Genomic DNA, 19,471 nt, shown 5'->3' with positions numbered 1-19,471 from the left:
GTATATGGAGGATAGTAGAAAAAACAAGCAAGAAAGAAATAGTTTTCATGTTTAAATAATATTAGTGAGTTTGTAGAGAAAAAAAAAATATTTCTATTATGAATGTTAAGTCGCTACATGCTTACAATTGACTATCCCACTTCAATATATCTAAAAGAAAGTTAAAAATAGATTCTTTATAGAGTTAACATCAATTTTTTTTACTCAAGCGTTTCTTTATCCCAAAAGAACTGCATATATATAGTGATGTGGGGACATTATTACTTTTCAAGTGGGGTCAAGTAGGAAAACCAATTGATTATTGGTTAGTAAAATTATGATAGAGTGGGGTCAGCAACCCCCATTTACTACCATGTAAATCCGTCCATGTGTTGGTTGAAAATATAGATATTGAAAAGTCATAATTTTCCTATCAAATAGCATCAACAACTATATACCCACAATATATCTTGTAAAGTAATATCACTCTCATTATTTATTTTTCATTCATTAAATATGACTTTTAAGTCATGCATGTCATATACAACAATAAATAGTATATATGATTGAAATAAAAAGTAATTGTATTGTAAGTTATTTTTACGAAACTCTTATTACATTTATGTATCTATCATTTATTAAATAACTTATATATTATATTTGAATAATTGCATAAAATTTTGTAATATTTTATTATTTTATAAAGGATTTAATTGATATGCACCGACAATGTAAAATAATTTTACACTGCCAACCAATACCAACCATGTTTTCCGTCACATCACCCCACTTCACCCCACTTTCTTGACATGACATGGCAAAATGATGGTTATTTATTGGACGATCGTGTAAAATTATTTTACATCGTCAGTGCATATCAATTAAACTCTTTTATAAAAATCTAACAATTGAATAATTGCATAAAATTTTGTAATATGCTGATATACTATAATAATATTCACCATTATTTAAAATTACAAAACTTATATCAGAAAAAAAATGTTCTTCGTAATCTTTTTTTTTTTTATGGCCAATTCTTCATAATCTTCATGGTGTTCTTCAAGAGAGTGCAATAACATGAAGGTATGGCAAGTCAACCAAACTCAAGCATGCAAATCCAAATAAAATTTCTTTTGCTCTAAAAAAGAAATAGATTTGAAGTAAGAAATTAATTTGAGAATATTTAAGGGTAATTTTGTTCCAACCAAAGAAGCAATAGATCTGAAGGAAGAAATTGATTTTGAGATTATTACAAAACTTAATTTGAGATTTTTGGGACTGTTATTGTTTTGGGAGCAATAGTAGTTTGTGTTTGAAGGTTGGTATTTGGGTTTGTGGTGTTGGTAGAGGAGATTGAAGAAGGAAAAGAAGATATGGAGATGGAGATGGAGATGAAGTTGGAGGAAGATCAGTTATTTCTAGATTTGAGACTTTTGAGCACACAAGAACTTTCATTTGGATGAAAATGGAGTTGGTAAATGGAATATGCATCAATTGGCTATGAGTTTTTTTGGGTTAAAGATAAAATGTTGATTCGAGATTAAAAAGAAATCACGCTAAACAGTGACTTCAGACACTAATTAAGCATAGGAAATAAAACATAAAAGTAACGTTGATAAGATAATTTTTTACACTTTCAATGCATTGAATGCACAATTTTCAAGACAAAATTTCCTTATTTATATGTTTAATTAGTGTCTGGGACACTTTAACATTTAAAAAAACAAAAATGGATTTATGATTAGTTTTTTTCATAAAACAAATTTTTCTGGATTTTTTAATGGAAACTTCTAAATTTATGTTTTAAATTGTAAACAATAAAGTGATTTTCAACTTCAAGTGAATTAATCAAATAAAAGAACAAAGTTAAAGTCAAACAAAAAGGAAAAAAAAAAATACTATTACACAATTATCTCACAGTAAAAATCTGTAACCCTCTTAATCTAATGGTATTTAACCATTGCTCATTGGTGAGAGATATAATATGCTCTCTAACCCTAGCCTAAACTAAAGGAATGGATGGTAGATGTGTGCCCTGGAACTCATCTGGTGAAAATCTCACCGGAGAGAACCCAATCCCATAAGGTGCATTATTTCATAAGCATGTATGTATCAACAATGATTATAGATACAAAATACCATTGAATATATCAAAGGTTTATTTAAAACCAAATTTATATTTCTACACATACGCATATGCTTTAAATTGAGAATAACTTGTCGAGTTATAGAAACAAAATAAACTTGGCGAAGTTTAACTCGGGCTAAGCTTATTCCCAATTCTGCATACGCTAACACTCAATATTTCCACTCCTTCCTTGCACACCAACACCACCGACTAGATCCGAGTATTCCTTAACTTTTTTTCACCATCAGTATTTGATCCATTTGACCGCCTAATTTGATTTGGTGGTCGGTTGACATCAAGTGGTTTCAGTCCCTCCCAATCACAGTTATAGGGGATCGAACCATGGTTATCCCTATCAAATTCAGCGCCAATTACAACCGAACTAACTAATAAAATAAAACATTGTTATTGGCTTCATCTTCTCAATTACAAAAAAGTAACAACACACGTGGTAGTTTGGTAAAAAAAAAAACACACATGTGGTAGTAGAATCTGGTGCACTAGATTGATCGAACGGACTGTATTGAATCAAATGCACCCGCCATTTCCACTCTATAGTCACTGAATCCTGATCCAGGGAAGCCGCGAACCGAGCAGAGAAGATGTCAGTGCTAATGGTCACCAGTTTAGGGGACCTTGTAATCGATTTACAAACCCAAAAGTGTCCATTAACATGCAAAAACTTCTTGAAGCTTTGCAAGTTCGTTTTCAACTCCTCATTCCTCTGTTTTCAATCTCTAACTCTTTCTTCTTCACATCATTATTATCTAATTTTTTTTTTTTTGTGTTGTTGATTTGATCTTGTTATTAGGATTAAGTACTATAATGGTTGTTTATTTCACACCGTTCAAAAGGATTTCACTGCCCAAACTGGTGATCCAACTGGAACTGGCACTGCTGGTGATTCTATCTACAAGTAATAAACCCTAATTCCTTTTACTTTTATTGCATTTTCTCATAATAATTCTGTTTTTTTATGTTATTAATTAATATTTTAAGTTTTACTGCTTGTGAAGCTTTCTGTTTTTTTATTTTAAGTTACTGTTGGAATGTACGTTAGATTTTGCATTGTTACTAAGGGCTTGTTTGTTTGAGATTTAAACAAAATGATTTTTTTCTTTCAAGAAAATAGATTTTCTTGAAGAAAATCTAAAGTTATTTGTCGTTTGTTTACAATCATAAAAATCTATTTTTTTAAGATGGTGAAGGATGATGAGTGATAAAAAAATGGATTTTGGTAAAAGCTGTTGAAAATAGATTCTCATTTTGATGAAAAAAATGATTTTTTTTTTACTAAAATGATTTTTGAAAAAATCTGAAACAAACACAAGTAAGATATAAAAATAGATTTTTTTTTTTGAAAAAATCTGAAACAAACAGGCCCTAACTCACACTAGTGTTGAGGGTTTGGATGAGATATGACCTTAAAATGTTTTGTGACACATCCTTACCTTACAAGTCGGTTTTTTGTGGTTGAGTTAGGTGTTAAGACATAGTATTGGTACTAATAAGTCTTCTATTAATTGGATTTATTTATGTGAGTGAGGATCAGATTATAGGACCTATTCTAACATGGGCTGTAAATGAAAAAGGGATTATATGGTATAGTTTTGGATTTGAGGAGAGTCAATGGGAGGGCGAGACAAGATGCTACTATATTGTGGTGAAAGGGTAAACCCCATAATATAATATTTATCCACTGTTTGTATCTTCAATCTTGAGTTTTGGGTTTGTGGTCCAAGTCCCACATAGATTAAAGATAAGGCCTGATTAAAGTTTATAAAGCGTGGCACGCCTCACGCTACAAGTTGGTCTTGTATGGATGAGTTAGACTCTAAAAACATAATATATTGATATGTGGCTTCTCAATGAAGGGATCTCAATCACCAGTCAAATTCTTGTTTCTTTTCTTTACGTATTTAACCAATCGATTATGACGCTTGTAAATAGCCAGCTCTCTGCACTGGAGACTTGGTATTTGTTATATCTACTCGTATATAATTTTCTCGTATCATTGTTTTACAATATATAGGGAGCACCAGATAAGAGTGTGAGAGCATGAGAAGAAGTAATCTTGATTGGAATGTTTCTGACTTGATGCTGTCATTTTGTGCAACGGGCTTCTATTTTTTCAGGTTTCTTTATGGTGATCAAGCTCGTTTTTTCAATGATGAGATTCATATTGATCTAAAGCACTCTAAGACTGGAACTGTTGCCATGGCAAGTGCAGGAGAGAATATGAATGCTTCACAGGTATAGCATTGTTTTATTTAGCAGCTTGATTATTGCTTTCCTATTACTTGGTCAGCATGTGTTCTTCACTGACAACCTTGTATAAAGCATGGAAATTAATTCATTGGATAAATTATTTTTCACTTACTGTTGTTTTTCTTGTTTGTTCCTTTTTTCAGTTCTACATAACTCTGCGTGATGACCTTGATTACCTTGACGGAAAGCATACAGTAAGTATTCTAGGCATCCTTTCCTTGCTTTGATTGTTTCACTCATCGCATTGAATACACTGAATTTCATTTCCACTGCATAAAAAGTTTAAATTTTTATGAATCATGTGGGGATACATATGCTGAGTTCTATTTCAACAATTAATAATGATAATACTTAAAATAAAATAAGCCGTTTGTAAAATTAACTCAAAATAGAGCCCACTCCATACTTGTTAGAGTACCCTTTGGCAACTAAGTGAACCTTGTAAACCGGCTTCTTTCCAATTCTTTTGGCCCTATCTGATAGCTTAGTGAAAGCCCATGTTTAATTCTTTTCAACGGATTTTATTTGATTTTCCATGGTCATTCTTAGTTTGCACTCTACAGCTTCGTGAAAATACAATGGATCACTTGACACTGTATGAACTTCATCCATGTAGACCTCCACCGCTAACAGAATCACCCATCCAATTTAGATCTTCACTGCTAACAGAATCACCCATCCATGTAAGAGGTTTTCTTTTGAGGCGTCTCTTGAGGTAGCTTCAGAGAGCATGAAACTCAATTTACTGGGTGTACTTAAGCAACTGCACTTCTACAATGGAGGTTACAGAAAACATGCATTTATATTTTATATATATATATAGTAACAGAAGCTAGACTAGCAGAAGCAGCTATTGCAACGAAAGCAACTTATCTATAACTTTACTCTATCAACTTTTACAATGTCCAATATATTTGTTTGGTTTCTAAGGTATGTCCTCTTTGCAGGTTTTTGGTGAGGTAGCTGAAGGATTTGAGACTTTGACTAGAATAAATGAGGCTTATGCGGATGGAAAGGGAAGACCATTTAAAAATATCCGGTATATACTCTTCTTTTATTACTAAGAAATGTGGATTGAAAGTGATATTTTAGTTTTTGTCTCTTTGAGAAGAATGTAATGTATTCATCTTCTTGAATTACTTGAACAGGATCAAGCACACTTACATCCTGGAGGATCCTTATGATGATCCTCCTCAGCTTCCTGAGTTCATTCCTGAAGCATCACCAGAAGGAAAACCTAAAGACGAGGTAAGGGTTGATTGCAGAACTGTATTTCATAGCTTGAAACCAAGTTAAAATTTAGCATAGATTATGGGTGCGTTTGATTTGCGAAAAAATGAAGGACAGGACGGGACAAAAATAATTGTCCACTGTTTGATCTGAAAAAGGAGCAAGGACAACACAAAATAAATTCTGATGGACTGGACAACTAAGCGCTTTTTTGTAACTCACTAAAGTTGGGGACAACTTTTTGTCCGGCGGACAACAATTGAAAAATACTTTTTTATCCTTGCTTAGATTTTTCTCGCATCGTCTTCTTACCTATTCTCCGCAAAATTGTTCACTGCCCTACTCTGCGACTGCATCCCTCATCTCTATCACGTAATTTTTTCAATTGCTTTTCTTTTCATTGTCATTCTCGATCTGCCTTTCTTCTTTCCATTTCCATGTGTCTTGTATTGCATATATCCTTATGCACTTCTCTGTTCTCTTTATGCTTTTGTTCCTTTTCCTACATCTTTTGTCTTCGTTCGTTCATGATTCTATTTGATTCATTCACGGTAGAATCAACAATTCATCACACAAAAAGCCATCTTGTTTGATGCAATTCATCACACAATAATCAAAGATTGCAAATCACAAAGGGTATTATTGTAAATTTTATATAATTTTGTCCAGTAAATTAACATATCAAATAAGGTACAGTATAAAATTGCTTGTCCTGTGCACTGATCATCAAACACGGTGAAGTACAAAAAGTTGTCATGTAACTCAGTCAATTGTCCAGTACTGTTCTGTCCAGTAACCATCCTTTTGCGGAACAAACGCATCCTATGTGTTATTGGTGATCCTTTCTGTTATGAGAGCATTAATTGTGAGAACTGAGAATGACTCCAACTGAAAAAATTAATTGGACTCGTTTTATAAACTTGATCACATGAGCAAATCCACCTGTTACTTCTTCAGACACATTTTAAAGCAGTAGGCTTAAAAATGTATTAGTTAAGCTTGAAAAAATGTGGGAACAAGTCATTTTTATGCGTGCCAATCTAGGAAGCAAATCCACCTGTGACTTGGTGTTTCTTTCATGGTTTCTTAGAGGGTTTTCCTGATCATACGAGAGTTATTCAGCTTAATAGATTTATTTACTCGCTGTTGTATTGACAAAGTTTTTTCTGCCATGTTTACAGAAAATAAAAAATTGTTATTGGATGATTGGATTATTGTGAATTGATATATTACAAATTGATTTGAATTGTGATATATATATATATATATATATATATATATATATATATATATATATATATATATATATATATATATGGATGAATATATTGGGTTTTACTTTTTATGCATTTATCATATATCAAACATTATAGTGAATAATTCAATTTTACTGTCTTCAGTAAGCACATTTGTTTGAACATCAAAGTCACAACTAAATGCAATTTTACTAGGTTGATGATGAAGTCCGACTTGAAGATGATTGGGTGCCGATGGATGAACAATTAAACCCAGGAGAACTTGAAGAAGTTATTAGATCAAAAGAAGCACATTCTAGGGCAGTTGTGCTTGAGAGTGTAAGTATACGTTACACAAAAAGCTTAGTACCTCGTGCTTTCGTATGTGACTATGTAACCTTTGTATAACTCCATTTTTCCTTATTTTAGATTGGGGATATTCCTGATGCTGAGGTTAAGCCTCCAGATAATGTACTATTTGTCTGTAAATTGAATCCGGTTACTGAGGTGAGTAATCTCTTATGCTCTCCAATGGATCTCTATCATTTCCTTCTATATCCACTCATTTCTACTGAGATAGCATTCAGTGTTTTCTTAACTATTAATGATTTTCTCTTCAAATTACAGGATGAGGACTTGCATACAATATTTTCACGCTTTGGAACTGTATCATCGTGAGTATTACTGAAGAGTTTGATTGTCAATATATTTAGCAATATCTTATTGCACATACTGATCTCACCGGAAATATTTGATTGTAGGGCTGAAATCATCCGTGATCACAAGACTGGTGACAGTTTATGCTATGCTTTTATAGGTCAGTTTGTATGTACATTGTTCATAATCTGTTAAATTTATGCAATTTTAAATTCATGCAGGAACTATAATTCTCAATTGTTTAAATGGTTCTTATTTTTTAATCTCTTTAAACTGGCCCTTTATCCCTTTGCTACGCTGCAGTGGTCAATTTAAAGAGATTATTTTTACTATTATTCTAATCATTACATTTCTTAATATATGTGTAAATACCTTAAACCACATTTATTTTGAAACGGAGGGTGTACATTAAATATCATTATCTACTTTGATTGGTCTTCTTTTCTCTGTTTTCATTGTTATTCCTTATCATCGTAGTTTCTTCTGACTTGAAGAATTTCTTTTCATTGTTACCCTTGTCTGGGAAATGATCTCCAGATTTCTTTTTGAGATTTTAGTTATGTTGATCCCTCTGCTTGATGTTCAGTGTCAGATAATCATATCTTTTACCCCTTCTATCTCTATGTTGATATGGGACCTTCAAATTATTATTATTACCCAAAAACAATCTTCAAGATTTATTGCTCAAATTCATTCACTATGCAAGTTCGAGTTGGAAGCTATTTCTGAACATCAGACATACGAACTCGTATTTTCTTAGAGCGTTATTTTGTCCATGAGCTTTGGTTCTTATGGTTTTCTATGTTTTGCATCATGACAGAGTTTGAGGACAAACAGGCATGTGAGCAAGCATATTTTAAGGTATGCTGGATATCTTGATTTGTTGTTTTCCTAAATAGTATTTATTGTCTTCCTTTCTTATGGACAATAGATGACTCTTTAGCTTCATGCACATCGGATGCCTTAGTAGGCTTTTTAGTTTCTTTGTTAGCTTATGTATACCTTACATGATCTTCCTTGATTAGTGTTATCCATTTTACACAATATGGCATTTATCTCCTATAGATAATGATAATTTTTTCAGTGTTTGCGGTGCTTGCTTACCTGTTCTATTTGCTGTGTTATCCTGTTTCAACTTTGATTGGCTTGTTGGATTGCAGAGTTGTTCTTTTGTTTTGTAATTCATAGTTTAAATTTACAATTTCAATTACATATGCATAAAAAATTGCTTTGAGAGGAATAAAAACTTATTTCTCTAGCCTCTTCTCTTTCATGGCCTCCTGATCTGCAGATGGATAATGCATTGATTGATGATCGAAGGATACATGTGGATTTTAGTCAAAGTGTTGCAAAACTGTGGTCACAGTACATGCGAAAAGATAATAAGGGTAATGCTATCGCAGTAAGCATTTGTTTTATAGTTTATTTTATGGCATTGTACAGAATGCCAGCCAATGTTTGGCGGTTAATGATTGAAATTTGAAACTAACCCTCCATCCATGTTAATAAAATAATTTATTACTGCAGGTGGTGGTTGCTTCAAATGTGGTTCCACAGATCATATTGCCAAGGATTGCACTGGAGATGCTACGATGAAACAATCCACAAAATACATCTTGAAGGACAATAATTCCCAACGTGGTGGACATAATGCAAGGTCTGTACTTCTGAGTGCGTGTATCTGTCTTTTAGTGTCTGTGTAATTATGTCTGTTCTAACCAAAGACTACAATTTCATGGTGTAGATATGAAATGGTTTTTGATGGAGATAACACAGAAAGTCCAAGGCGTGAAACAAAACACCTAAGACATGACAGGGATGACCGATATGATAAAATAAGCAGGAGAGAAAATATTAAAGACCATAGTCATAGAAGTCATAGTGATCAGGAGATGGCAGGCTCAAATAACAGAGATAGGTATGCCAACAGAAGCAGAGGGTTTGAAGGAAATGGAGATGATAAAGCACCGCTGGAAAGAGGTGCGAGAGGTTCGGATTCTTTTGCTGGTAAGAAAGACAGAGAAAGGCAAATGGGAAGACAGAGAGATGATGGCTTCCGACGGAAAGATGAGCTAGACTCAAGGAAAATAGGCAGTGATAGCTACACAGAAAGCCGGACTAGTCGAGATGATAGGAGAAAAACAGATGCTATCCATTTGGATAAGAGGAATGACAGAGATTATAGGAAGAGAACTGAAGATGGTGGAAGGCAAGATGTGAAGATTGATTCTGGACGAAGAAAACGAAGCCCAGATGTTGACGATTACAAACGTAGAAGGAATGATGAGGATTGCAGAGAAGATTTAATGATTGATTCCAGACGAAGAAAACAAAGCCCAAATGATGGGGACTACAAACGTAGGAGGGAAGATCGTGGACATGATACTGATAGAAGACATCATGGTGACAAAAGATGATCATTGGTGTGACCATGTCCTAATTATAAGCACAGAACTCTGTCAAGGCAAGTTTAAGGTAGAGTTTGATATACAATGAAATTGAACAGTATGTTTTGTTTTCTTTGGTTCCACTAAACTTGTTGGTGGAATCAGAAAGTGTTGTTTATTTAGTTCTATGCCGAATTTAATGTGTGGAACATAGTTAGAAAACATAATATCTCGTCTTGTTTTTTAGTGCTTACGAAATGTTGGATATTCCGCCTTCATTGCGGTCCGCCCCCGTCCGCCTAATTGCGGCATTTGGGTTGCCTTCATTGCAGCCTCCAACACCTTCATTGTGTTGGGTGTGAAGGGGTGGATTTAGTCCCACATTGCTAAGAGATATGGCCTGTGTAGTGTTTATATACTAGAGGCAATCCTCACCTTACAAGCCGGTTTTGTGAGGATGAGTTAGGCCCAATATAAAATCTGACATGGTATCAGAGCCTATCCTAGATCTATTGTTGGGCTTCCCGCATCGTCCACGCTTCAGGCCCATTGGGCCTGAGCGTGAGGGGGTGTGTTGGATATTCCGCCTTCATTGCGGTCCGCCCCCGTCCGCCTAATTGCGGCATTTGGGTTGCCTTCATTGCAGCCTCCAACACCTTCATTGTGTTGGGTGTGAAGGGGTGGATTTAGTCCCACATTGCTAAGAGATATGGCATGTGTAGTGTTTATATACTAGAGACAATCCTCACCTTACAAGCCGGTTTTGTGAGGATGAGTTAGGCCCAATATAAAATCTGACATGGTATCAGAGCCTATCCTAGATCTATTGTTGGGCTTCCCGCATCGTCCACGCTTCAGGCCCATTGGGCCTGAGCGTGAGGGGGTGTGTTGGATATTCCGCCTTCATTGCGGTCCGCCCCCGTCCGCCTAATTGCGGCATTTGGGTTGCCTTCATTGCAGCCTCCAACACCTTCATTGCGTTGGGTGTGAAGGGGTGGATTTAGTCCCACATTGCTAAGAGATATGGCCTGTGTAGTGTTTATATACTAGAGGCAATCCTCACCTTACAAGCCGGTTTTGTGAGGATGAGTTAGGCCCAATATAAAATCTGACACGAAAGAACAAAAGTCTATTATGCATTTTTATTATTGTCAAAAAAAGAAAAGCATAATAGGTGTTATAAATGCATGAAAGTTAAGATTTCAAGAACAGTTATGCAAATACAATTATAGATTGTTATTTAACTGTTATAAATGAAAACAGAACCTACTGCCCGTATGGCATGGTTTCAGGAGGGAATTGAGTTTTCTTTGAAGGGTTATATTTTGAATGTTCTTTTTGCTTCTTTTCCTCTTCTTTTTGCAAAAACAGAACCTACTGGGGGTTATATTAATGCGGAATGAGTGAATGGTAATTGCTCTTCTGCTCAGAATCCCCCCCTCTCATTGGAAGATATCTCACTGAAAGATCTCCATGTACTAAGGACACAGTCTAATATAATTAACCAGGCTAAATTATTTCTCCTAACCTTTTCGGCTATTTTGTTCTCAGGTGCATTATCCCCTACCTGCACTAGTGCATGTGCATTACCATAGTAGAATCTTTTAAACATTGATTTATGAAAGTCCTGCTTTATATATATATATATATATATATATATATATATATATATATATATATATATATATATATATATATATATATATATATATATATATATAACAAGCTATAAATAATGAAAACTCATGCCATAAATAATCTTATCAGGGCCGGCTCCGAGTATTTAGAGGCCCCGGATAAATAATAAATATGGACCATTTATAGAAACATAATTGTTTTTTTTTTAAAAAAAATATATTATATTTTTTATTTTGAAACAAAAATATATTATATTTAAATTGTAAACAATTTCAATAACATCAAAAGTAATAGTTGATTCTTGTTCTCAATAACAAATACTTGTCCTATAATCTAAATGGTGGGTTGAAAAAAAATGATGGTTTCTCTCCCAACCCCCCTCAATTCTTTTCTACCCCCTGAATTTCCGTTTTTGCCCCTGGGGGGTACTGCGGTTTATACGAACCGAAATAACCTGACATGCTGATAAATTTCGGTAACCACTTACCGAAATCTGGGACATTTCGGTTCGCAGGTACCGAAACAATTATTTCGGTAAACTTCTACCGAAAATGGCCTAATTCCAGCGACCAACGTACCGAAATCTAGGACATTTCGGTTCGCAGATACCGAACAAGCTGACGTTCGTTTTTTGTGTACCGAAAACGCTAATGTTCGGTTTGCAGTTACCGAAATGGTCTAATATTTGGCTTCGGTGAATACGAACCGAAGTTTTTTGCCAAAAATGTTTCAAACCGCAAGGGGCAAACTTGGATTTTTGGGGGTAGAAAAGAATTGAGGGGGGTTGGGAGAGAAACCATCAAAAAAATATATTGAGGCCACAATTTTTGGAGGCCCTGGGTTGGGCCTTGATTGTGCTGCCCCAAAACCGGGCCTGAATCTTATAGAAACAAAACATAACGGAAGAGACTAACTAATGAAAATGATGAAAACATAAGAGACTAACATTGAACTTTTAAAATATAAGGGACTAACTTGAAATCTAAAAAGTTTTGAAGTATGACTTGTCTGTCCACGTGCGGTTGTTGTTGTCACGTGTCAAAAACAAACGGTGTTAGTCAAAAAAATGACGGAAGAGACTAACTAATGGAAACGATGAAAACATAAGAGACTAATGTGAAACTTTTAAAACATAAAAGACCAACTTGAAACCTGAAAACTTAAGGACCAAATGTGCAATTAAGTCTTTATTATAATAAGTAAAACTAAATCTAAAAGTGATAAAAATTAGTCTTTCTTGTTTATATTTATAATTTAGAATATGATTCATTTGGAACATAGGGGTGTGTGTGTCTACATTGTCAGTGTATCAAAATAGGTTGCAACACTTATAAAATATTGGCTTTAATGCACTTTTGATCCTTCTATTTTGAAAAACCTGAACTTTTGATTCCCCTATTTTAAAAACCAACTTTTAGATCCCATATTTTGAAAAACTTGAACTTTTGATCCCCTATTTTAAAAGCCAACTTTTAGATCCCCTATTTTGAAAATCCTGAACTTTTGATCCCTTATTTTAGATTTTTCTGAATTTTAGTCCCCGAACTCAATTTGGTCAAATTTTTGCTGATGTGTCAAGCTCATTAATGATGTGACAATGTCCTTGTTGACAAAACGTTTTCATATCTTTAATTTTTTTTACATCAAATATTTTAAAAGTATTAAACAAAAAAATAATTAATAATTAATAATTAAAAAAAACAGTAAAATTAACCTCTATACATATATAATTAAAATTCCTTACCAAAAAATATATATAATTAAAAATCAGTAAATTACCCCAAAAAAATTAACGATTGAGAACAATGTAAATGAACGATTGAGAGGAAGCAAACAAAGACGAAGGATGTTAACACGAGCGTGATGGTTTGTGTTTCTGATTTCTCAGGGTTCCATGATTTGGGAACCAGCGTTTGCTTTTCTGACTTTTTTTGAGTAATAAGTAATTTACTGATTTATAGTTATATAATAATGCATAGAGACTTATTTTAGTTATTATTATATAATGTAAAGAGGATTATTTTATTGTTTTTAAATTATAATTAATTATTTTAATACTTTTTTAAAAAAATATTTTTAAAAAGATTAATGACATGAAAATGTTTTGTCAACCTGAAAACTGTCACGTCATTAATGAGCGTGACACATCGGCAAAAAATTGACAAAATTGAGTTGGGGGACTAAAATTCATAAAAATCTAAAATTGGGGTATCAAAAAGTTGGTTTTTAAAATAGGGGGATCAAAAGTTCGAGTTTTTCAAAATAGGGGATCAAAAAGTTGGTTTTTAAAATAGGGGGATCAAAAGTTCATGTTTTTTAAAATAGGGGATCAAAAATGCATTAAAGCCTAAAATATTATAGTTTGAGCAACTCACAAGTTTTTATATTTTTTTTAAGGTTACCATGATATTGATATAAAGTTTGCATCATCGTTAATGATGACTAAACTTCGTCGGAGAACCTGTGGGGCATATAAGGTGAGTTTTTCGCTCCCAATCGAATTTTCTCCATACGCATGAGTCAGAAATCGAACCCCTGATCACATGCTTAAGGAGACCAAAACCTTACCACTTAGACCAATTCATTGTTGGTAGCAACTCGCAAGTTATCCGACAAATCTCAACACTATAAAACAAAATTATTTTTTAATACTCATTACTTTGGGTCTCTCATTTTCTATTTTTATTGGCATTATTATAGTGGGATTTCAAAGAAATGAGCTTCATTTTTTTAATCTTCTTATTACCCGTAGGAGAGTCTCATTGCCGTTAGCGTCTTTTTTAGTACTCCTTGAGCTAATCTCTTATTGTTTTCGTGCATGGTCCTACTAACACTGGAATGTGAAAGCACGGGGAGCGAACGCGATTAGATACCCTGATAGTTCATGCCGTAAACGATGAGTGTTCGCCCTTGGTCTACGTGGATCCTGCCATAATGTACTCCTACCGCTACACGCACCGGCAACCGAAGTCGAGCATACATACGACAATTTTCATGCGTGAATAGCCGGGAGGAAAGAAAGAGCGGTAGATGATAATGAAAAAAGGTACCGCGTCTGGAAAAAATGTGATATAATCATTTAAAAATACTATTTCATTAAGATACAATATTCACAAATAAAATATAAAATTAAGGGAAGTGTTAGCTAATATTATAAGTGTCAAAATACACATTGAAATGTAAAAGGATATTTTGAAGCCACCTTTGTGTGTCTCATTGCTTGTTGGCCGATCAAATTAAGAATATATATAAGCTTTATGATGACAAACAGAAGAGACCAATTAAAATGAGAAGAGAGGGTTTGCTTATTATGTGAAGAAGCAATATCAACCGGCCATGAGTGCGTCTATGAAGCCGGCTAGGTGCTCTACATTTGCAATTTGCAGTATCTATTGACTTGAATTATTAAATTATTTCAAAATCATGGCTGTCATATTTTATTATTTTTATCACCGGTATCCAATTCACTGAACTGTCTAATCTAGTTTGGGAGTCAGTTGTTGCATTAAGTAGTTTCAGTCCATTCCCGATCGCAGTTACGGAGGATCGAACTGTGATTCTCTCTACCAAATTTAGCATCAATTATTACTAATTTACTAGATCAACTAACGATGGATAAAATCATATTCATAGCTGTCATACTACCCATTGTGTCTCTTCTCCTCTTTTCCATCAAGATATCTCTTTGATTTTTCAGTCATTAATTACCCTTTCACTAATCAATAAATAATATTATTTCTTTTGTTCTTATAATATTTGTCATATTTTATACAGATTAAAAAATATGATAAATAAAAGAAAGATTAAAAAATCCAAAGATGGAAGGAATTGAACCAAATAATCTAAACTCTGAACTTTGTTGGAAGGAATTTCATCTCTTCCACATGTTATCTCTTTCTCTCGTTTCGACTTAGACGAAGGGCGCAGAAATTGATTACTAAAGTATATAAGTACTCCGGTTCGGTGGGAGAAACCAGGAGCGGGATGGATAAAGTGTAATGTTGATGCTGCGTTTATAGTTGAGTCCGGTGTTACTTCTATGGGTCTTTGCTTTCGTGATACTAATGGACATTTTGTGGCTGGCTTCTCAATGGCAGCAGCCTTTTTATTTCATAGTGGAAGGCGGAACATTGACACTATTACATGCAAAGAAAGAGGCTATCCATCGTGGATTTAAGCGAGTCCAATTTGAAAGTGACTCAAAGTTGCTGGTTGACGTCATCCATTCGAGAAGACGAGGCAATTCAGAATTTAGTTTAATTGTTAACGACATTATTCTTCTTATGTCATCTTCTGTAAACTTTGAGGTTAAGTTTGTTAGGAGACAAGCGAATTTGGTTGCTCATACTCTTGCTAGGACGGCCAATGTTTAGGCTAGTTTCCATAGATTTGAGATTATTCCCTTATGTATTGAACATTTATTAGTTAATGATATGAATTAAGTTTGTTTGGTTAAAAAAAAAGTAATTTTTGAATAGAAAATTACTTATATACGATATTGCTAGATAATATATTTGTACTTTTTTTTTTGTTACAATATATTTGTACTTTTGTCTTTGCATTCCATGCATGCTCTGTTACACATTATTAAATGGTTGGCTGTTTGGTAGTCGATAACCAATATAAGATTTTGTTGAATTTTTTATGTTGACAAACAACATCATTGTATATGTTAGGTTATTAGTTTTGAGGACATAAACGGTGTCATATTTGGTAACCTACAATGATTTGAGTAAATAAAAAAATAGTTTCAGCCTATGAAGTTGATACATATGATTGAACTTCCTATGGACACTAGTTGAGTTATTCCCTTATTAATTTCCGTCGAATAATATCTGAGGTACACCTAACCAATCGAAACTTTTTTATTTATAAGAATCAGAAATCGAACATCTAATCATTTACTTATAAGGTTTAAGTCTCTTGCCAATATACATACAGTGATTCTAACTTAACTTCAAATTCAGATTTTCCCCGTTAATATAGGTTGCTTACTTGCGTGGGACCAAAAAGGCTTTATTTTTTTATTTATAAAAAGTAGAGAGACTTTTAAACAAAAAATAAAGTAGAGAGACTAAAAATAGATAAAAAATAAAGTTTTAGCCTCTAAACTCATAAAAAAATAGATATTTTATGGAACTAAAATATATTTAACCCATAATTTTATGTGGAAATTTTTGTGTGTATAAAATAGTAAATATGTAAACAATTAATTGAACTGAAGTGATTAGCATAAAATGAACCATACGGGAGAATCTGAATTCAAATCATGTTTAAAATAATTATTGGTTAGATTTTAGCAACGTTGCCTAGGTGCGGGTACGTTACTGGTACCCATACGGATATCGGTACGGGATACAACATTTTCAAAAAAACTAATGTACGTGTATAGCATAAATTAAGGTATGAGTATGTACCTGGTATTGGTACAAGTATGTATCCGATACCGCCATACCGGTAATATCCCTCAAATAAAGTACCTCTGCATCATAGGATTTTAGTTGAACTTTATATTATTAGATGCCGTTTTCCCTTGAAACCAGTGGGATAAAGACAAAAAATATAAAATGTGTATAATGAAAGGTTTTCTCCAGGCTAAGGGAATCTAGGTATTATTCTTTAATAATACCAATGCTGAGTATTCATTTTGTATCTTGGAATCTAATTTTGAACCTCTGTTATTGTTGAGAGTTAAATAGGGAAACTACCTTAATTATGTTATGTGCAATAAAGTGTCTAAGATATCACAAAATCACTTTATTCCTCCCCATCCTTTTTCTTCCAAGCTTTAAATACCTCAAATATAGCTATGGAGGACTTAAACATGTGGCTTTCTTTCTATATGAATGAAAGTGACAACCATGATTTCCCCATCAGAAGGTTTTGTCCTGCAAGAATGGAGCAAGATCAAGGAGGAGATTGCCATGACCAAGAAACAGTACTTGATCATATTGAATTGTGTACTTTTGATACTAACACAACTCCTTGTTTATTAGCTTCTTCAGAAGTTGATGACTTTGTTGATAGTTTCATCAACATGGATCAGTATGAAGATCAAGAGTCTCAAGAGAATCATAATCATCATCAAAGTTTTTATCACTTTGTGGTGAATGAAGAAGATGATGATGTTGATGCATACTCCATTGGATATGTTCCAACCACAATGGAGGATGAAGAATTAGAGATATGTGATAATACCGCAATCACAATGGAGGAAGAAGAAGTTGAAATGAATGGCACTTTTGGTGCTATACCACAGGCACGAGCCAGTGTCGGTATGAACCAAGGCCTTGACTTGGTGCATACGTTGCTGGTTTGTGCTGAGGCCATAGGCTGTAGAGACAACCACCAGGCAAATTTGTTACTTGGGAAAATTTTGGCTATGGCAAATCCTTCAGGAGATTCATTGCAAAGAGTCTCTTACTGTTTTGCCAAAGGCTTGAAGTGTAGGTTATCACTTTATCCTCATAATAATGTATATTCAAATGGTGCACTCACAACAAGTGCTTCTAATGATGTTTCTTTGATCACTAGGGAAAATAAGTTGGAAGCTTTTCAACTTCTTTACCAAACAACACCCTACATTACTTTTGGTTTCATGGCTGCAAATGAAGCTATATGCCAAGGATCAAAAGGTAAAAGCTCAATACACATAATTGATTTAGGAATGGAGCATACTCTTCAATGGCCTTCCCTTATAAGGAACCTCGCTTCGAGGCCCGAGGGGCCTCCAAGGCTAAGGATAACAGGATTCAGTACGAACAAAGAAAACAATGCGAAACTTCACACTAGCATGAATTTTCTTGTGGAGGAAGCAATCTCATTAGGAATAGTCCTTGAATTTCACATAATATCAGAGCCGGCAACGCCTTCTTTTCTTACAATTGAGAACCTCAACTTGAGAGAAGGTGAATTGTTATTTGTTAATAGCATCTTAAAATTGCACAATTATGTGAAAGAAAGTAGAGGTTATCTAAAGGCAGTTCTTCAATCAATCAAGAAGCTAAGTCCAATTGCAGTGACAGTTATAGAGCAAGACACAAACCACAACGGACCTTTCTTTCTAGGGAGGTTTTTGGAATCACTTCACTATTACTCAGCAATATTTGATTCTCTTGAAGCATGTATGCCAAGAAATAGTCCTATTAGGATGAAAATAGAGAGAGCACATTTTGCAGAAGAAATTTGTAACATTGTTGCTTATGAAGGTCCTGATAGAATGGAGAGACATGAAAGAGTAGATCAATGGAGAAGACAATTAGGAAGAGCAGGATTTCATGTAATGCCACTCAAGTGTACAAGTCAAGCTAGAATGATGCTTTCTGTTTATGATTGTGAGGGATATACATTGTCATGTGAAAAGGGCTGTCTTTTACTTGGTTGGAAAGGAAGGCCTATTATGATGGCTTCTGCTTGGCAAGTGGCAAGTTTCTCATAAACAGATTTTGTTCTTTTGTAATCTGAAACCATTCATTTCAGATTACCGGTTGAGATAGTTTACTGTGTGCTTTTTCTTCGACAAAGAATGCAGAATCCAAATCCAAGAAAAAGGGAGTAGAATGATCATGCACTTATTCATTTCCATTATTTGTTTCTTTCAACATCAATTTAATTGAGTTAATCATATTAGTATACCTTCCTATTTCACTCAATTGAAGTGTATCATTTTTGAAAAAAGTTGAGTCAGTTATTTCTCATTGAACTTCTTGACCATGTATTTCAGTCTCAAATTTCATATGGTATTTGATATGAGCAGATAGCACCACAGCACATCCATTTTTCCCACCTTGCCAATCTGCATTGTAAGTTACAATTTTAGCATTTTTATTATTGTCAACTCACGATTGTAATCCCTCTAATATTATTTTCAATTTTTTGGTCTTATGTTTAAAAGTTATGCAATTTTGATCTATCTAATGTTAAAAATAGACTAATTATGAAAACAAAAA

The 19,471-nt window shown here is 33.9% G+C and overlaps 2 protein-coding genes across 4 annotated transcripts; both read left to right on the top strand.

The window, feature by feature from the left end:
• Positions 1–2,641: 2,641 nt before the first annotated feature.
• LOC123899418 (peptidyl-prolyl cis-trans isomerase CYP59-like) lies at positions 2,642–11,166 on the top strand. Of its 3 annotated transcripts, XM_045950533.1 has the most exons (15): positions 2,642–2,807; positions 2,919–3,023; positions 4,243–4,360; positions 4,519–4,569; positions 5,323–5,414; positions 5,524–5,623; positions 7,057–7,179; positions 7,270–7,347; positions 7,468–7,514; positions 7,602–7,657; positions 8,318–8,358; positions 8,789–8,885; positions 9,025–9,154; positions 9,242–10,143; positions 11,005–11,163. In XM_045950533.1, exons 1-14 carry the CDS (start codon positions 2,710–2,712, stop codon positions 9,912–9,914), a joined length of 1,809 nt encoding a protein of 602 aa, XP_045806489.1. In that variant the 5' UTR covers positions 2,642–2,709; the 3' UTR covers positions 9,915–10,143; positions 11,005–11,163. The 3 variants fall into 3 exon arrangements, with proteins under 3 accessions (XP_045806489.1, XP_045806488.1, XP_045806490.1); XM_045950532.1 differs by having other exon boundaries at positions 2,698–2,807; positions 7,270–7,514; positions 11,005–11,166; XM_045950534.1 differs by lacking the exons at positions 2,642–2,807; positions 2,919–3,023 and adding an exon at positions 3,964–4,081 and having other exon boundaries at positions 11,005–11,162.
• Positions 11,167–17,205: 6,039 nt separating this feature from the next.
• On the top strand, positions 17,206–19,393 carry LOC123895539 (GRAS family protein RAD1-like). Its single transcript, XM_045945949.1, has one exon. It carries the CDS (start codon positions 17,332–17,334, stop codon positions 18,958–18,960), a length of 1,629 nt encoding a protein of 542 aa, XP_045801905.1. The 5' UTR covers positions 17,206–17,331; the 3' UTR covers positions 18,961–19,393.
• The last annotated feature ends 78 nt before the right edge of the window (positions 19,394–19,471 follow it).

The sequence above is a fragment of the Trifolium pratense genome, linkage group LG7 (assembly GCF_020283565.1).
Source record: "Trifolium pratense cultivar HEN17-A07 linkage group LG7, ARS_RC_1.1, whole genome shotgun sequence".
Lineage (NCBI taxonomy): Eukaryota > Viridiplantae > Streptophyta > Magnoliopsida > Fabales > Fabaceae > Trifolium > Trifolium pratense.
The sequence above is the reverse complement of the archived record's forward strand: the minus strand, read 5'-3'. Positions and strand labels throughout refer to the sequence as shown.